Source organism: Plasmodium brasilianum, chromosome 11, assembly GCF_023973825.1.
Source record: "Plasmodium brasilianum strain Bolivian I chromosome 11, whole genome shotgun sequence".
Taxonomy (NCBI): Eukaryota; Apicomplexa; class Aconoidasida; order Haemosporida; family Plasmodiidae; genus Plasmodium; species Plasmodium brasilianum.
In genome coordinates, this window is record NC_090124.1 from 862,805 (window position 1) to 882,306 (window position 19,502).

Consider the following 19,502-nt stretch of genomic DNA (forward strand, 5'->3'; position numbering starts at 1 on the left):
AGCATTGTAATCTTATTTAAAAATAACAGATTTTGTGATATTTTTTTAAGTTTTTATTAAGACAAATAATTGTTTTATACATTATTTTTATACTTATGTAATTATTCTTTGCGCTTATGTTTTGTAGTGTTGTATGTAGTTATGTACACACAAATATTTTACTCAACATTTGTATTATTTTTTCGTTTTATTACCAGTTCATAACTGTTTTTTTTTTTTTTTTTTTTTTTTTTTTTGGGGTTGTGCGGGGGTTCCGAAACAGTGTTGTTCCTTTGTTGAAGCTGCTTGAAAAACAGTTTAAGCATTGTTACTATTCTTTTAATTTGAGACAGTAAGACTTTAACTTATTGTTCATTTGGTGGTAATTACGTGTTGTTATATTATTGATATTTGTTAATTCAAAGAAAAAAATGAAAGAAAGCAATTTGCATAATTTTATAATTTTTTATATTTCCTGCTTGCTCTAATCCATCTATACACACATATATTTTGTTAAACATAATATGCAAAAAAAAAATAAAATAAAATAATAAAATAATAAATAAAAATAAAGTAACATTAAATAAAATAAAAATAATAATTATAAATATAATACAATAATAAGTATAATAAAGTACAATAATAAGCATAATAAAGTACAATAATAAGTATAATAAAGTACAATAATAAGTATAATAAAGTACAATAGTAAGTATAATAAAGTACAATAGTAAGTATAATAAAGTACAATAATAAGTATAATAAAGTACAATAGTAAGTATAATAAAGTACATAGAACGGATATTTCTTCAAAACGTTTTACAAAAAAGACAGATTAGAATATTGTAGTTGACCCGTGTTCATAAAAGAAATGAGACGTAATACATAGGGCGCACAGGAAATAAAAGGGCTACTAAAATATATGCATATATTATGTATATGTGTGTGTATATCTGCATGGATGTGTGTAAGAATATGCGAAATATGAATGTAAATATCAGTCAGTTGGACGACACTGTTAGTAAACACGAGAGTGGTATAGAGACGAAAGGCGATATAATAATTAGTACAAAAAAAGAAAGAGCGAGTAATACATTCATAGAAAACAATTCATCAAACGAAATAAGACAAAATTTAACCCTTCGTTACCTGCTATTTTCTTTAAATTCGAATAATAACAAAATAAATAATCCTGTAGAAACGAAATTACATGAATTTCGTAAACTACATGAACAGCAAGGAATGCAAAAACTGCACGAATTGCATGAATTACGATACAATAATAAATGCGGCAAAAGAGAAAAATGCCTATTCCTTAAAAGTTATAATATATATTATGATCAAAAAATATACAGTAAGAATATACAAAACAATAATCGGAAAAATGGTCTCTACATAATAAAAGGGGGTCAACAAAAAGGAATGGAAGAGCAGCAAAAAAAAATACTACAACAAAAGAGGAATCCAGTACAACAAAAAAGAATAGAATTGCAACAAAAGAGGAATCCAGTACAACAAAAAAGAATAGAATTGCAACAAAAGAGGAATCCAGTACAACAAAAAAGAATAGAATTGCAACACAAAAGGTATCAAGTACAACTAAAAAGAAATCAAGCACAAATAAAAAATAATCTATGTGTAAAAAATACATACCACATTAACAATAGTTCATATATTAAAAACAATTGCATCAATTACTACGCTCATAATAACTGTACTGGTAATGCTACATGCAAAAGTTCATTCTATAATAATACAAATAATTTTTATTTTAAAAAATATAACTGTAAAAAAATAAAAAAAGATATCACATCCAGAAATCTAAACGATGGTATATATTTTAACGCAAGTGGATATAAAACAAGACAGCTATGTCAAAAGATGCACGCAATAAAAATAAACAACATGAACATGATAAAAGGTATGCACACCATGAAAAGCACCTCACCTATCAAAAAAGATAATAATATTTCCTCAAGTGCATTTCAGAGTCAAACGTATAATAATGCTAGTTGTACTACTACAACTACTGCTACTATTGTTAGAAAAAAAAATAATATCTTTCCTCAAATGATTAAAGGGGAAAACAGAAATAGTAAACAACCGTTTAAAGTATACAGTAATTTGATTGATAACCTATCTATATTAGGAAGGAAAAAGACCTGCAAAATGGGGGCCTCTAAAAAGAACAGTTACCAGAGCAATAGAAGACATATCAACAGTAACATTAATATTATTAGTGAGAATAGTAACAATAGCAGCAATAACAAAAGATACAGTAGTAATAGTTACAATAACAATGTTTACAGTATCAATAGCGACAATAATTTAAAGAGGAAGAATAATTCAAAAAAAAAAATGTATAAACACAAACACTGGCAAAGTGGACATTACAATGGCTCGCTTAATAAACCCAAATCAGTTACTCCTTGTTGTAAAAAAAATTTTATTTTAAACAGTTCATTGATCAATCTGAAGAATGATTTAAATAATAACCCTCTCTCTTGTGCAAAAACCTTTAGTATTAATTACTCCAAAGGCAGTAGTAACAAGGCCACAATTATGTATCGTATGTTACATAATATTAATGATACAACTAGAAGAAGTAATAATCAAATAGTAACATGTACAGGTAAGAACGAAAGAGGTATTTTACTTAATAAATATAAAAAAACAGATCTATCCTCTTCATTTTTATATCGAAGTTTTCGTTTTTATTATTCGAAAAGAAAAAAAAAAAAAAACTGTTCTCTATGTTCTTTATCACCTGAACATATGAAAAAATTGTTTTCAAAAAGTAGTTACAAGAAAAAAATAATTCATCAACCTACGATGACTAACCAATTAAAAAACACTAGTTACTATATACATTTATTACAAAATGGAGAAAAGGAAGCTCAAAGAATTGTAGATCAAGCATATAAGAATAAGGAGATCTTAAGAAAAATAATGTATAAAAATGTAGAAGAAGAAATAGAAAAATTTAAACTAAAAGAAAGATTAATTTATGAGCAAAATTGCAAAAAAATGGAACAAGAAATAAAAAATTCTGAACAGGAAATGCAAAAAGAGATAAAAATTATTATTTCTGAAACGAAAAATATTTTTTTAAAAATTGATGAAATAGTTAATTATATTATAAACAAAATTGTTAATGTTGATTTAACACTTAGTTGTAATTTATTAAAACATTATTTTCCAATGAAGGACCTTCTAAATATTTATTTATCAATTGAAAAAGACGAAAATGAAAAACGTAACATGACAAAAAAAGACACGATAATAACTGACGACCAAGGAAATTCCTCAATTCTTCATTACAATCAGTACAAGGGTGCATACACAATTGTGAAATTTGGCTCCTTTTGGACTAATATAAGACATAGCAAGTGATTTTTTCTCCTCTTCTAGGTTTTTGTGTTTTTGCATTTTTGCGTTTTGCCGTTTCCTTAATTGGATGGGCTTTCGCGCAAAGAGATCTACATGCACACACACGCGTATACGCATATGTACACGTACATACACGTACATACACGTACATACACGCACATACACGTACATACACGCACATACACGTACATACACGCACATACACGTACATACACGCACATACACGTACATACACGTACAGTTGTACATTTTGTAAATTACAATAACTTTATAGATATTTTTTCACTTCCTCCGCATGCCCATATGATGGGTCTGATTTTAAGAATATGACTCTAACTATATTGTTTTTTTTATCTTTTTGCAAATTTTTTTTTTTTTTTTCTATTCCTTTTACTCATTTTTTTACAGTTGTTTATCATTACATGGATTATGATTTTCTTACCTCTTTTATACTGAAAAGCGAATTAAGTTGAGTACTAGCTTCTTCATCATTTGCATTAATGTATTTTACATATTGTAGTAACTATTTATAGTTTTTTGTAATTTATCATTTGATGTACTTTACATATATCTTTTTATTAAATCTGTTTTGGTACATTTCCAAATTTAAATCGTCTTATTTTACTTTTGTCTTTGCTTTTTTCTTTATTTTTCTTTCCTTTTTTTTATTCTTTGAACTTAATGCTGATAGAATATAAAGTTCAAAGTATGTGTATATACATATTAAAATGGAAAAAAATGTTAATTCAAAAGTTTAGTTTTTTTTTTTTTTTTTTTTTTTTTTTGTGTGTATTTTAAAAATGAAACGTTGGAAAATAAGTTATTTTATAAGTAAAATTGTTCAAAAATGAAAAAAAAAAAAAAAATTATGTACATGTACATACATATTATAACATTACAATATTACCATACTGCAACATTACTTATGTAGGTATATCCCTTTTTAGTTCACAGATTTATATCAAAGTTTATCCATACAAACTGTTTTTTAAAAAACGTAAAAAAAAGGAACAAAAAACGAACAAAAAAGTAGCCATTCTGCTTATTCGTTTTGGGAGATCTTCTTTGTTCTTTCATTATCAATAACTTCCACCTAAAAAAATAAAATAAAATGGAATAGTAAGGTACAAGTAAAAAATGCGTAAAAATATAGTAAATACAAAAACAAATTATCGCGGAATGAAATATTATTCTTTCTGCCTAAAATGTGAAAACCCATGTTGTTGCAGATATGCAAAAATATTAATATATGATAAAAAAAAAAAAAAAAAAAAAAAATATGAATAAGGCAAGGTAAAATAAAATAGCGGTCATCCTTAATGTTCTGCAACGCATAATTCTATATATTTTCATTTAATGCAATTTTGTTATTCATGAACAGCAAAACACATGTATTTCAGAAAAACATTTCTCTTCCTTCAAATAACAGTTTTAATAAAAATATATCCAATTTTAAAGATTACCAATGAATTAATTTGTTGTTCATCAATAAAATTTAATGCGTCTTCTGTAAGTAGAGCAACTTCTACATTTTTACTGCTTAATTCAACAACCTGTTAGAAGAAAAATAAAATATGTACACACATTTTTGCAAAATATATGAAGTCTTTATGGATATTTAAGTATCTTCAAATATGTGTAAGCAACCATCCACATAAATACGTACGTACATAAGCGTGTACATAAACATTTTCATAAGTATTTAAGTACGCATTTGCCTTCTTATGAATATTAATTCCATGTGCAGGTGTTACATCATATGGACTTGATGTGCTTACCTCAAATATAGCCTTTAGTGCTAAAAGAAGGCATTCATTTTTTTCCATATTTTCATGATAATTTTTTTCTAAAAATTCCTGTACAACCTTTGCATTTTTTCCAATAGCTTGAGCTTTCCATGATGCATAAATGCCACTAGGTTCTGTTTGATAAATACAAATTTCTTTGTTATTTTTAAATCCTGCTATTAGAGTTGCTATTCCAAATGGTCTTACGCCACCTCTATGAGTAAATTTTTGTTGAATTTTTGCCACATATTTAGCAATATAATCAACAGGGGCAGGTTCATCCATGTTCAAATAATATCGTTGGCACTCTAGACGGGTCTGAGGTGTTCAAAAGCGAACAAACAAAAAAAAAACAAAAAAGAAAAAATCTATATGCGGCTTAATGAAGTAAAATGCAGTGTAACAAAGTATAATGTGATATATATTAACTTATAAGCTAGTTAAAAAAAAAAAAAAAAAAAATTATGCACATAATTTCAAATTACCTTATTTACTAAAACCCTTGCGTCCGCATTTAATCCAGCAAAAGCCAAACAATTATGTTCATCAAGTTTAATCAATTTTTCCGTTGTCCTTGGATTTTGCAATTTTGGAATATTCTTTTTTTCAACAGCTAAAACAGCGAAATTTGTGCTTTTTATTGCAACTGCACACCCTCCTTTTTTAACTGCTTCTAGGGCATGCTCTACTTGTAATAAATGACCATCTGGGCTGAAAACTGTTATGGCTCTATCGTAACTCATTTTGTCTTTATATTATCAGTGCTACTGCTGTATCTAATTATAGTTTTGATTATACTTCTAGCTCTACCTCTAATTATACTTGTTTAGTTTACTACAGTTATGCAAAAAAAAAAAAAAAAAAAAAAAAAATAGGGGATATACTTAATTTATCACTCTTGTATCATGTATTGTATGAATACATAGCACTTATACATACATAGGAACAAAATATTCTTATATGTGTACATACATCCATACATACATATGTATATACAAATATATACATACATGCATCTCTCATTTATGCCAATGAAAAACAAACAAAAATGGAGCCCGAAGGTAAAACCTAAAATGTATAGAAGAAATGTATCAAGAGAAAAATGATAAAAGTAAAATAAAAATTAAAATGGAAAAATGAAAAAAGAGAAACAAAAACGATATAGAAATACACTTGACATAATAAAAAAATATAAATAAATAAACAAGGTTAGAACGAAAGTACGTTAAATACAGAAGAACAATAATAATCACACGGTAGTAATATAAAACTTTAACCCTATACATGATAAAAACAAATTTTGTCAAAAAAATATTTACATATAATATTATTAAAATATAGTACAGTACCAATTTACACAGCTCCAAATAAACACAGTTATTATATATAAGGTCCTCTTAGGTTATGATAAAAACTAGTATATATATATCTGAAATGGTAATTTTAAAAAATTAAAGTATTATATTATATTACATTTTGCTTTTGTATATTAATCCAAAACTAAAAGATAAATGCAAACGTGGAATAGGCACATATAATATTTATACATACATATATATGTACAAACGTACTTACGTACATACGCGCATAATACATATGCTTGTACTTAATTTTCACGAGGGTGGAATACTATGTACCTACTTCCTTTAAGAACATTATGTATTGCCGCTACTGCATGGCTCTTCCTCTTTTCTTTCTTACACCAAATAACAATTGTTTTAAACAAAATATCGTTCAGTAACATTTGCTGAAAAAATTATTAACACTGTTTGCACAGTAGATTGTGTTAGTGAAAAATAAAAAAAAATAAAGTCTGTACATATATTCAAATATACCAATTTTTTTTTTTTCGAATCGAATTATTTCTCTCTTTTTTGTATATATACGTATGTATACATATACATAACGTCATTCTGTGTTAATACAAATGTTCCATTTTGCTTAGCTTTACCATAATAAGTACAATTATCCGTGTATGTATGCATGAACGTATTTATGCATGAACGTATTTATGCATGAACGTATGTATGTATGAACGTATATATGTATGAACGTATGTACTTATGTATGAACGTATGTACTTATGTATGAACATATGTACTTATGTATGTATATATGCATATATGTAATATATGAACGTACATATTTGTGGTAATATAAATTTTTCAAGTTTTTGTGCTATCCTTTTCTCATCTTCTATTTCACATTTTTTAATTGCCCCTTTAAGGAGATGTGGCCTTGTTTTCAATTATTTTATTAAAACACACTGAGTAAACGATAAGATTAATTTTGTGTTACTCTATTATATATTACATTTTAATAGCTGTTATACTTCTTCATACGAGCGCGCCCCTTTTTATTACGTTTTTAATAGTATATATGCATGGGTACATACATGCATGTGAATATAAGTATATATGAATATATATATATATACCCGTACTTGTATATATATGTATGCCTACTCACTGTGCTATCCTTTTCGTTAAGTTACACAAAAGTACATGAACTGTGTGTAGCGGGTCGAAATACACTCAAGCCTTTGTTATAAAACAATTTTTTTTTATTCAAATATTAGTAAAATAGAATAGTATGGCAAGAAGATATGATAGCAGAACAACTACATTTTCACCTGAAGGAAGATTATATCAAGTGGAATACGCCTTAGAGGCAATAAATAATGCAAGTATAACCATAGGAATAATTACAGATGAAGGAGTAATATTAGGAGCAGATAAAGTTTTTATATCCAAACTTATTGATAAAGCTAATAATTTTGAAAAGATTTATAAAATTGATAATCATATATTTTGTGGAGTAGCAGGCTTAAATGCAGACGCAAATATTTTAATAAACCAGTCAAGATTATACACGCAAAGATATTTATATAATTATAATGATATTGAGCCTGTATCCCAGTTAGTTGTTCAAATATGTGATATAAAACAAAGTTATACTCAGTATGGTGGGTTAAGACCATATGGAGTGAGTTTTTTAATTGCCGGTTATGATATGAAAGAGGGTTATCAACTTTATCATACGGATCCTAGTGGAAATTACTCTGGGTGGTTTGCCACAGCCATTGGTACAAATAACCTTACAGCTAGTTCCATTCTCAAACAGGTAAAACACACGCCACTGACAGAGACAACTGATTGGATGTACACGTACACACACATATTTACTCACACACGTACATACACACATTTATGCATATATATATATATATATGCACATTTTTTTTCCTCTGAAATATGTTTAATTAAATGCATACAATTCGAAAGAAATTTTTTTTTTTTTTTCGAGCCAAATTGCCTTTTTTTTTATAAATTAGTCATATTTTCACTTATAAAATATATATATATATATATATATATATATATATATATAGATGCATATAAATTTTTTTTTTTTTTTTTTTTTTTTTTCAAAGGAATGGAAAAAAAATATGACCCTGCAAGAAGGTTTACTGTTAGCCCTAAAATCACTAGCCAAGAGTACAGATAGTGAAGTGCCTAAAAGTGAAAAAATCGAATTAGCCTATTTATCAAACAAAGATGGAGAATTTATTCAAAAATATTTAACAGAAAAAGAAATAGCAGATTTGATTAAGATATATACAGAAAAATGTGTCAAAGAATGAATATCTTAGCGTTTTTTTTTTTTTTTTTTTTTTTTTTTTTTACACCCTACATCCTTCTACATTGTATAGTAGCTTCTACTATATTCAATCTTGTAACTTTACATTTTGACTGCTTTTATTTTTTATTTTTTTCATATTTTCATTATATTTATTCATTTTTATTTTATACCCTTTTCATTTTGCATAGACCGTGTGTGTTCCTATGTCTATGCCTTTTTCTTCTTTTTTTTTTTTTTTTTTATCCAATAAGTTTTTAACACATATGAACGGTTTATTTTAAATTTAAAAAAAAAAAAAAAAAAAAGGAACCACAGTAAAAAAGATCAATACTTTTTATTAATTTATTTATATGTTTATATACTTATTTATATATTTATTTATTTATATACTATATTGTTCATCTATATATTTAATTACCTACTTTTTCTTTTTTTTCTTTTTTTTATTTTTTTATAATATCCTCATTTTTTGTTCTACTTTTAATTTAAAAAGGTTCGCATGTATATATAATACGTATGTCAAATGGCTAAAATGAAATTAAAAAAAAAAAATATATATGGCTATACATATTTTAGCAAAATTTCATGCATTCTGAAAAAAAAAAAAAAGAAAATGCACATTTAACGAAATACCAATCTATCATTTGTAATACAATTCAGTGGTTGCTAGTTTAAATTACTCCATTAAGTTTTCGATTAAATTGGCGTACTTAATGTTCCAACTGTTTTTTGCAAAATGTTCCTTACTATTACATACTTTAGTTATTAACAAATGGGAATATATTTTCCATGTATCGTATATCAACATGCATATATGTATTACCATATGTTCATATTTATATATATGTACACATACGCATGTATGTACGTTCGTATGTATGTATATGTCTACACGATCTGGGCACCCGTTAGCAACGCACAATCATTCCACACCCTAAGAAGAATCCAAAACTAATTGCTCCACCTATTACTGAAACGGGAAAAATGAACAAATTTTTATGAGCAATGGAAGCATATAAACCTGTCAAGCTACCAAAAATACCACCAACCATTGTTCCCATTTTTATTCCCATTTTTACACTTTCTAAACATGCTCTTGTTCTATGACTTAAATTAAAATCAAAGAAATTTGGTTTATCATCATAAAAAGAGGAGTCTATAATATTACTACTTGTATATTTTGAAAAATCTTCATCATACTTATTATTATATGAGGTATCTTCTTTAAATTCAAATTTGGGAGGTGCAGTAAACCCCTTAAATTCTGTTAATTTATCCTCTTTTACAGATTTTGGTTTTTCAGGTGCAGATGCTAAATAATTGCTAAAGGGGGGTGGAGCTACATAATCGTCATACTCTGACTTTACTTTTTTATTTTCACTTGAATCTTTCTTTCGAAACCAATTCATATTGCTTATACGTTTATGAGCTTGTACATATGCATATGCATGTACATCTAAATAAATACCGTTACAAATACCTTAATACATACATTTGCATATGCCCTTATTATATGCGTACTTTCATTATATACATACATATATTCTATATATATATATATGTATTTATGTATATATGTATATATGTATATCCTCTTTTTGATCTACTCTGAAATGACATAAAGCATATTTTTATATATACTGTAAGTTTCTCTTTTTTAATTGTACATAAAAATATAAATAATAGAAGTGTATATATGCATTTTAACGCATTCCAGAATTCGGAGAAAATTTGCTTAAAATAATTATTAGGAAACGAAAACAAACTTTTCTTTTATTTCATAGTAAATACTTCATTTTTTGGTAAGTATTATATATATTTATGTTTTTTAAAAGCTATCCAATTATTATTATTATTATTATTATTACTATTTATTATATATATTTTTTTTTTTTTTTTGCATTACGGTACGTCATGTTCATAACTTGACAATTCGGTTTAATTTTTATGAAAAAAATTATATCAACATATTCACATAAATATTATACCAGTATATATATATATATATATATATATGCATAGGTACAAATATATTTAAATATACTTACAAAATATGTTTCATCTTACCTATCTATGCGCTTTCTCGTTAACGCTTTATTTCTCATCATTTTTGTAAAAATGGTTTATACTCCTTTTTACGAAATTGCCATTTTGAATATGTCCTCAATTTTTGAGAAAAATGGTAAGAGAGAAAAATAATCAAACATGAGTTAGGGTCCAACATCCATTTGCCTTATATATATATATGTATGTATGTATTTATGTATGTACTTATGTATGTATGTATGTATGTATGTATGTATGTATGTATGTATTTATGTATGTACTTATGTATGTATGTATGTATTTATGTATGTATGTATGTACTTATGTATGTATGTACTTATGTATGTATGTATGTATTTATGTATGTACTTATGTATTTATGTATGTACTTATGTATGTATGTATGTACTTATGTATGTATGTATGTACTTATGTATGTATGCATGTACTTATGTAGTATGTACATTTAATTTCATTGGTATGTTCGAATTATGTACCAATTTATTTGCAAACAAGCTCAATGAAATACACCCCGTGAGAGGAGTTAAAAATATAGCGTTTCCTGTTCTTAACCTATAAGCCTGTTTTTTTCCCTTTAACAGTTTTTCATTTGGACCTAAATTACAGGAACTTATTTAAGTGGAGTAATAGAGTTGTAAATACATATGGAAAGAATTCATTTGTTTAGATTAATAATAATCTTATGTAGTTACTATTTCCCGTATAATATGGTCTAAAATAATATGCATGTCAAAATTACGTGCAGGAAAAATGAAAGAAATTAACAGAAGAATATTTTATTATATTATATATAATAAGGTAAAACAGCTGGAGGAGGGTACGCGTTTTTTCGTTATTTAAATTTTCTGAAAAATTAAAAGGAGTAAAATTGTAAAAGTCGCAGAAATAAGCGATAATGGGCCTTTATTTTATTTCATTATTATTTTTTTTTTGTATTTTATTTAATATTTTTTTTGTATTTTATTTAATATTTTCTTTGTATTTTATTTAATATTTTCTTTGTATTTTATTTAATATTTTTTTTGTATTTTATTTAATATTTTCTTTGTATTTTATTTAATATTTTCTTTGTATTTTATTTAATATTTTCTTTGTATTTTATTTAATATTTTTTTTGTATTTTATTATTTGTCATTATGATGGAAAACTTTTACAGCTGTACGAACGAGTACTTCGTCATATTTCAAGACGTGTGTTTACTCTCAGCGCATAATAATGCTGTGAACTGCGTAAATATATATATATAATATATATATGTATGTGTGTAGCTTCGTTAACAGTTGGTTTATTTTCTTTTTAGAAAAGCTTAAACGAGTTCATAAGGCACATAAAAATGAATAAGATAAACGAAAAAGGAAAAAAATAAGAAAAATGAATTTATAAGGGAAAAAAAAAATAATAATAATATAATACACAATAAAACAATAGGACACTTAGGGAAATAATTTTTTTATTTCCCGTTACCACTTGTTAAAGAGAAAAAACAAAAAAGAAAGAATTGTAAAAAACGTTTACTATAACCTATTGTTTTAAAGTATTTAATTTTTTACGTAGTAAATTTAAGTATTTAATTTTTTTTTTTTTTACATATTTTATTTGCATATACATAAAAATATACATATATTATATATATGAGTAAAACAAATTATCCTATTTACATTTATATATCGTCTAAAAATATAAACATATATATATATATTCCATTACGCATACGGATTTGTAAAATTCCATTTTTACTAAAAATAAAATTATTCAAATTATTTACCTTTTTTATATTTTTTTTTGCATATCTAATAAAAAACAATTATTTTAATTTTTCCTTTTAAATTAGTAATGCTAATGTTTCATATCGTATTTACATTTTTATTATTTAAATATACAAATTTTTAAATGCTATTATATTTTCCAAGATTTATAAAGAACAATTTCTTTTTTTTTCCACTAAAAACGGAAGGCATTGTTAAAATTTGTTCTCACATAATAAATATATATATATATATATATATATATTGTAGTTATATTGCATTTATTTTGTACATATATGTAATGCATGTATATAATATGTATGTATATCTGTAAGCATATTAGTACATATGTAAATGCATATTTGTATATATATATATATATAAATATGTAATAATATGTATATATGAATATGTAATAATATGTATATATGAATATGTAATAATATGTATATATCTTGTTACTATTACTTTGTTTGAATTATTCATTTTAAAAGGCAAAATTATTATTGCATCAATTTTCAATAATTATAGAGAAAATAAAAAAAGCAATGATTTGATGGATTTTCTTGATTGTTTTTGTTTTTTGCAATGGGTTTTTTTTTTTTTTTTTTTTTTTTAAACACAATATTTTATTTTACATACGCAGATGATTTTTTAATTGTCGGCTAATTTATTTTGTTCAAGTGTTCATTATATATATATATATATATATATATGTATGTATGTATGTGTATATGTATTATATATGTATGTATATATGTATGTATATACAAATACGTATACATAAGTGCGTAATAAATATGGGTGTTGTGAATGAGGAGATTGAGTACAAATAAATATGTGCTAAAGCAATGAATGGTTTCTTTTCATATTATATAAACGAAAATAGGATAATGAGAAAAAGAGAAGAGAGAAAAGGAAAAAAAATTATTTTGTAAATGTTGTTCTGTAAATATAGAGTTAATATTTCTTTTTTTCTCTCATCATATAACTTCCCATCATAGCACATCTCTTTTCATTTATTTATTTTATTTTATTATTATTTTTTTTTTTTTTTAACATCCACTCATTGCTCTTTGTTCGTATACATTCATAACTAAAGCATTTTTCATTGCAGTATATTGTGTTTAAATGTTAAATACATTTTTTTTTAATTTTTTCAATAAAATATTTTAATCGTTATTAAAAAACAAAAAACAAAAAAAAAAAAAATTAAGACATTAGCACAATTCGGAAAGGAAAAAAAAAAAAAAAAAAAAATATATATATATATATATATATATGTACAAACGTATGTATACATATATATATGTGTATGTACGTATATTTTATTTTTTTATCGTATTATAAATTAATGTCAAAATGAACATATTCAGACTGACAGGTGATATCCTTCATTTAGTAAGTATGTATATACTTATTATGAAGTTAAAGAAGTCAAAAAATTGTATAGGTATATCGTGTCGTATGCAAGAACTGTACTTAATAGTGTTTCTATGCAGGTATAAAGACTATACAGTAGTAACATAAGTCATGATAATTATATATTTATTTGTATTGCTTACAGTAGTGAAAAGTTTATCAAGCGTTGCTTTTACCATCCGTTACTGTAACGTGTACCGTATATTAGCATATTGTTTGTTATATCACTATTCCGTGCTGCACGTTATACATTTCATTCAACTTTATTTTATTATCTTATATATATATATATATATATATTTTTTTTTTTTTTTTTCCTTCTCCTGTACACCTTAAACCAGATATATAGATCTATTTTTCGTGTTTGTAAGTTTTTACAATACTGTAATGAAAATAACGTTTATATTGACCATAGCATACACCATATACTTAATAAGATTTAAGTTACCTATTTCACAAACGTATAATAGAAAAGTAGATAACTTCAAAAGTGAACTATATTTAATTCCACCTTGCTTAGGTAAAAATACATTTACATAGAAGAGAGAGCATACAGGAAATGCAAAACATGAATACTTGTGTGTGTGTACAAATGTGTGTAAACATACGTATGTGCATATATATATGTATATATACATACGTAGACTTATGCATGTTCACGTGGAGAAAGATGCATAAATTAATGCACATATATTAAAAACCCCTCTTTCTGACATTTCGGTTTGTCATTAAAGGCCCTTCAATATTTAACATGTGTGCATTGCGCCCACTTTACAAGCTACCACATTATTGTACGTACGTATGTATGTACGTATGTATGTACGTATGTATTTACGTATGTATGTACGCATGTATGTACGTATGTATGTACGTATGTATGTACGTATGTATTTACGTATGTATGTACGCATGTATGTACGTATATATTAATGTATATATCTATGTATATATCTATGTATGAATTTATTTGTTTATTATAACACATATTTTTATTTTTTATGTTTTTTATTTCCCCCCCCCCTTCTTTTCTTTCCTGTTCAGTGTTAAGCCTATTAACGTGTAGGACATACAATCTGTATAACATCCTTTGGTCTTTCTCCATATGGCTAGAGAGTGTTGCTATATTACCGCAATTGGTATTATTAGAAAAACAAAGAGAAGTAGAAAACATAACATCTCATTATGTCATTACAATGGGTTTGTATAGAGCATTTTATATTTTGAATTGGATATATAGATATTTTTTTGATGAAAAACCGTATATAAATGTTGTTGGATGGATAGGAGGATTAATTCAAACTTTGTTATATATTGATTTTTTTTATTATTTTGCTCTTGCGAAATGGTATGGAAAAAAATTAGTTTTGCCATTTAATGGTGAAGTTTAAGGTTAAATGGAACAATATTTATGAACACCTTTTTTTTTTTTTTTTTTTTAAACAATTTTAAGTTAATTATTTGATGAGATTAAGTATAAGTAGTGGACAAAAAATAACAGAGATATGTAAAAATAATAAAGGTCTAGTAAAAAGGAACAGAATAGTAATGAAGATGTATGAAAAAAAGAGAGGAAATACTTTTATTCAAATAGCGTTTAAGAGAAGAGCATCTTTTTTTTTTCTTTTTTTTCCAATATATAACACTTTTCATTAATTTTATTTATAACCGTCATAATGCAACAATAATATAAACAAAAAAAATTACAAAATAAAAATATATTAATTTTTCTGTTATGTGAAAAATTTATGTAAGAAACTTGTCACATGTAAAATAGAACGATAAAAGGATAAATAGATCAAAGGAAATAAAATAGAGACGGAAAGGAAAAACAAAAAAAAACAAATAAAGTTATCATAAAAATTAATAAAAATGAAAATTAATTTGACATATTCTTTTTCTTATATATTATTATACCATTTTACATATACGTATGCAAATGTACATTCGTGTATGTGTACATGTACATTTATACAAAAAAAAAATATATTATATATATATATATATATATATATATATATATTAATACCCACTTATACATATATATATATATGTATGTATACACATATTTATATAGGGAATTTCCCCCCAGCTTTCATTTATTTTTTTAATGATTTTACACTTATATTTTACACGTTCATGTAAAATGTTTTCTACTTATATTCTAAATTTTCATGCAATATGCTTTTTTTTTAGTTCAACATATAAATATATTTATGTATGTGTACATGTATGTATGTATGTATGTACGTGTATAGCATGTGACATTATAATTTAAAATTGTGCATGTTTATATATATATATATATGTGTACGTATACATTTGAATTCATATACATAAACAACAGCAACAGCAACAGCTACAGCAGCATCTAAAGCAGCATCTACAGTTACAATTGCAATTACTATAACTACATGTGTACTTTATTTCTATTTTCTAAAATAATTCAAAAAATTACGAATACATTGTTCGCGCATAAATTTATAGTGAATGGGCAATTTTGTTGTTAAAAAGGAAAAAAGAAAAAGAAAAAAAATACTCACATATATACATTCGTACATACATACATATATGTGTATTTTTGCGTGTGGGAAGCTTTAACAGTAGGCGCTTCCGTTGTTTCCGCTTTTATTTTTTTTCCTTCTAAATTTGTGGCTTCCCCCTTTTAAGCAGCAAATATTGCGTTTGCTGTATTACATGTGCAGCTATGTGTAAATATGAAGCAGAAAAATTATACCTGGTAAAACAAAAAGAGGTTTTCATGATTGCTTGCGCTGATTTATTTATAAGGGCATATAACTCCTGCACTTTTCTCATGCGTCATATGTAGTTCCTCTTAATGAGGAGAGAAAGTCGCTTAACTTGTGGAGGTCGCTTAAAACCCTTACAACATTTACAGTGATATTACAACGATTATAACGTTTATAAAGCTAAGTATAGTTACATAGCTGTAAAGTCCAAGTCGGAGACGATTTTGTTTCTTAAGAGTGCTTTGGTGAATCTGGTTTTACAAAGGGAACAGGAAGTCCTGTCCTTTTCCGTTTTAATATCTTTTGCAGAACAGTAAATAGCTAGACAACATGAACAAATATATGCTATATCTACTTGCTTGTTATGACAAGAACAAACAGCAATATTCGTATCTTCATTTAAATAAGTGTTTGAGAAATATTTCCTTGAATTATTTGAAGGAAGAAACCAAAATATAATAGTCTGTGTTAATATATCTTCTATATTATCATTACAGTTAACATTTAAAAAAATATTATTGTCTATATACAAACCATTCGTAATATTACAAATTTGTTCAAGTATTTGTGTTTTATCATTAAGAGAAAAAACATCAATAATAATATTATTTCTTTTTGCATTATAGGCTATGTTCATTAATTGTGTGTACTGATTTGTATAAAAATGACTTCTGGATATATCTAGTAAAAATATTCGTGTATTAATATGTTCATATATATTACAAATTCTGTTATTATAACATAGTGCCACTGCTAAAGCAGCAGATAAATTACTTTCAGTCATTTTATCACATTCGTTATCATTAATATAATTTATTAAATTATCATATGCATTATTACAATAATCATTTTCTGATAAATTGTTTTTTGCATAAGATATATAATTTTCATAAATTATTTTACAGTTTTCTGAACAGGTAGCTATTATACATATTCTTTCTGAACTGTTCATAAGACAATAAAATCTTATAAATTGAAATACACATTTAAAAAATTCCGACAGTTTTAATATTTTAATATTGTTCTTATCAAACTTTATTTTTAATCCTTCACACCATATTAAGAAATTTACGTCTATTACTAAAATTAAGTGGTTTCGTACTAACTTGTCCTCTTTTAAAACTTGTCCTTTTGTGTCTACTTCATTCTTGTGCATTATTAATTAGCTATATGTTTTCTGAAAAATAAGGACACTGTTTGTTTGTTTGTTTGTTTGTTTGTTTGTTTGTTTGTTTGTTTGTTTGTTTGTTTGTTTGTTTGTTTGTTTTTGTTCGTTTGTTTGTTTGTTTGTTTGTTTTGTTTGTTTGTTTTGTTTTTTTGTTTTTGTTTGTTTGTTTGTTTGCTTGTTTGCATGTTTGCTTGCTTGCTTGCTTGTTTTTTTTTTTTTTTTCGTTTTTTTTTTGAACAGAAGGATAGTTGCTTGGATTAGCGACTTTTTATGTACTATATTTTCTTACTTGCACATATGTTGTTTACATTTGCACATGTACAAAAATGTACATTCAAACACATTCATGTGTACATGCTTTGTTTTCCTCTTAAAAGTCTAGGGTCCCTCTCACGCAGTCATTATATGTAATGCATAAATTTTTACTAATTAAACATGTACACATGGAATGTACAAAAAAAAAAAAAAAAAAAAAAAAATTAAAGCAGAAATGTGTTATCAAGTAAAATGCCTTTCCCAAGAAAACTATCAGCAGTGCTGACATGTTGGAGCAAACATACGCATACGTGCATATACTTTCATACGTATACATGCACATGCGCACGTATATATATACGAAAATATGGAAATAGCTAAATTCTCCTTTTTGGATTAATAACAAATTTTCATTAATCTTTTTTAATAAAGGTAAAAAAAAAATAAAAATAAAACAAATAAATAAGATCGGCTACGTTAAGATAAGGTACGCCGAAACGGTAAACAGGCGAGAGAATAAAAGGCCTAGCCCAATTATCAGTTAAATTTAAAAAAGCTGAATAGCGTTAAGCACCTTTTGAAGAATACAAGCGCGTTCCAAAATAACACGTATTAATGTAAATAGAATGTATCACTATAGTTTTTTTTTTTTTAAATTAACACAAAATGATTAACTCTCATTTTAAAAAATATAAAATTCCTTTATTTTCGAAAATACCATGGCAAACGTGTAATAAACAATGCATAAGAAAAATTGAAAAAAATGAAGAAGCATTTTGTGCTACATATGCACGTACATATACACATACATACATATATATATGTACATGAATGTAGTAATATATGTACACCCACGTATGTATAACGTTTGGGTATATTGCAAAATCGTAATTTTAATTGTGTGCGGCATATATTACGAGTAAGCAAAAGTGCTATTGTTATATACCGTTATATGGTATACACTTGTTTACCTGGGCGCACACAGTACATACTAATATTTTTAATTTCTTTAATTTTTTGCCCTTCCTTCAAATTCGTTTTTCCTTTTCTAATGATACCAGAAATTTTTCTCTTCATTTACTCATTTTGTGAAACCCTTATTATTAACACATGCATATATATATATATATATATATATATATACATATGTATGTGCATATTTTCTTTAAACCTTTTTATTGACAATTTTTTATCTACGTAGGAGTACCACGTATGTACATGATTAACAATAAAGGCACGTTTACTAAAAATAAAGCAGTTTTGAGGAAATTCAAAAAAAAGGGAAAAATTCGGAGAAATG

At 25.5% G+C, this 19,502-nt stretch overlaps 6 protein-coding genes across 6 annotated transcripts; 3 read left to right on the forward strand and 3 right to left on the reverse strand.

Annotated features, from left to right (window-relative positions):
- Nucleotides 1–963: 963 nt before the first annotated feature.
- On the forward strand, nucleotides 964–3,372 carry MKS88_003652 (uncharacterized protein; the record flags this gene model as incomplete). Its single annotated transcript, XM_067216762.1, has 1 exon — nucleotides 964–3,372. The coding sequence occupies one exon, from the start codon at nucleotides 964–966 to the stop codon at nucleotides 3,370–3,372; it is 2,409 nt and encodes an 802-aa protein (XP_067072464.1).
- A 1,039-nt stretch (nucleotides 3,373–4,411) lies between these two features.
- MKS88_003653 (proteasome subunit alpha type-7) lies at nucleotides 4,412–5,899 on the reverse strand (the record flags this gene model as incomplete). Its single annotated transcript, XM_067216763.1, has 4 exons — nucleotides 4,412–4,462; nucleotides 4,833–4,922; nucleotides 5,052–5,474; nucleotides 5,642–5,899. 4 exons carry the CDS (start codon nucleotides 5,897–5,899, stop codon nucleotides 4,412–4,414), a joined length of 822 nt encoding a protein of 273 aa, XP_067072465.1.
- A 1,849-nt stretch (nucleotides 5,900–7,748) lies between these two features.
- On the forward strand, nucleotides 7,749–8,799 carry MKS88_003654 (proteasome subunit alpha type-4; the record flags this gene model as incomplete). Its single annotated transcript, XM_067216764.1, has 2 exons — nucleotides 7,749–8,279; nucleotides 8,590–8,799. The coding sequence occupies 2 exons, from the start codon at nucleotides 7,749–7,751 to the stop codon at nucleotides 8,797–8,799; spliced, it is 741 nt and encodes a 246-aa protein (XP_067072466.1).
- Nucleotides 8,800–9,706: 907 nt separating this feature from the next.
- On the reverse strand, nucleotides 9,707–10,207 carry MKS88_003655 (reactive oxygen species modulator 1; the record flags this gene model as incomplete). Its single annotated transcript, XM_067216766.1, has 1 exon — nucleotides 9,707–10,207. One exon carries the CDS (start codon nucleotides 10,205–10,207, stop codon nucleotides 9,707–9,709), a length of 501 nt encoding a protein of 166 aa, XP_067072467.1.
- A 3,765-nt stretch (nucleotides 10,208–13,972) lies between these two features.
- Nucleotides 13,973–15,420, forward strand: MKS88_003656 (ER lumen protein retaining receptor; the record flags this gene model as incomplete). Its single annotated transcript, XM_067216767.1, has 3 exons — nucleotides 13,973–14,112; nucleotides 14,374–14,552; nucleotides 15,074–15,420. The coding sequence occupies 3 exons, from the start codon at nucleotides 13,973–13,975 to the stop codon at nucleotides 15,418–15,420; spliced, it is 666 nt and encodes a 221-aa protein (XP_067072468.1).
- A 1,549-nt stretch (nucleotides 15,421–16,969) lies between these two features.
- On the reverse strand, nucleotides 16,970–17,935 carry MKS88_003657 (RNA polymerase II transcription factor B subunit 4; the record flags this gene model as incomplete). The annotated part of the gene is made up of 1 exon (XM_067216768.1): nucleotides 16,970–17,935. One exon carries the CDS (start codon nucleotides 17,933–17,935, stop codon nucleotides 16,970–16,972), a length of 966 nt encoding a protein of 321 aa, XP_067072469.1.
- Nucleotides 17,936–19,502: the final 1,567 nt, after the last annotated feature.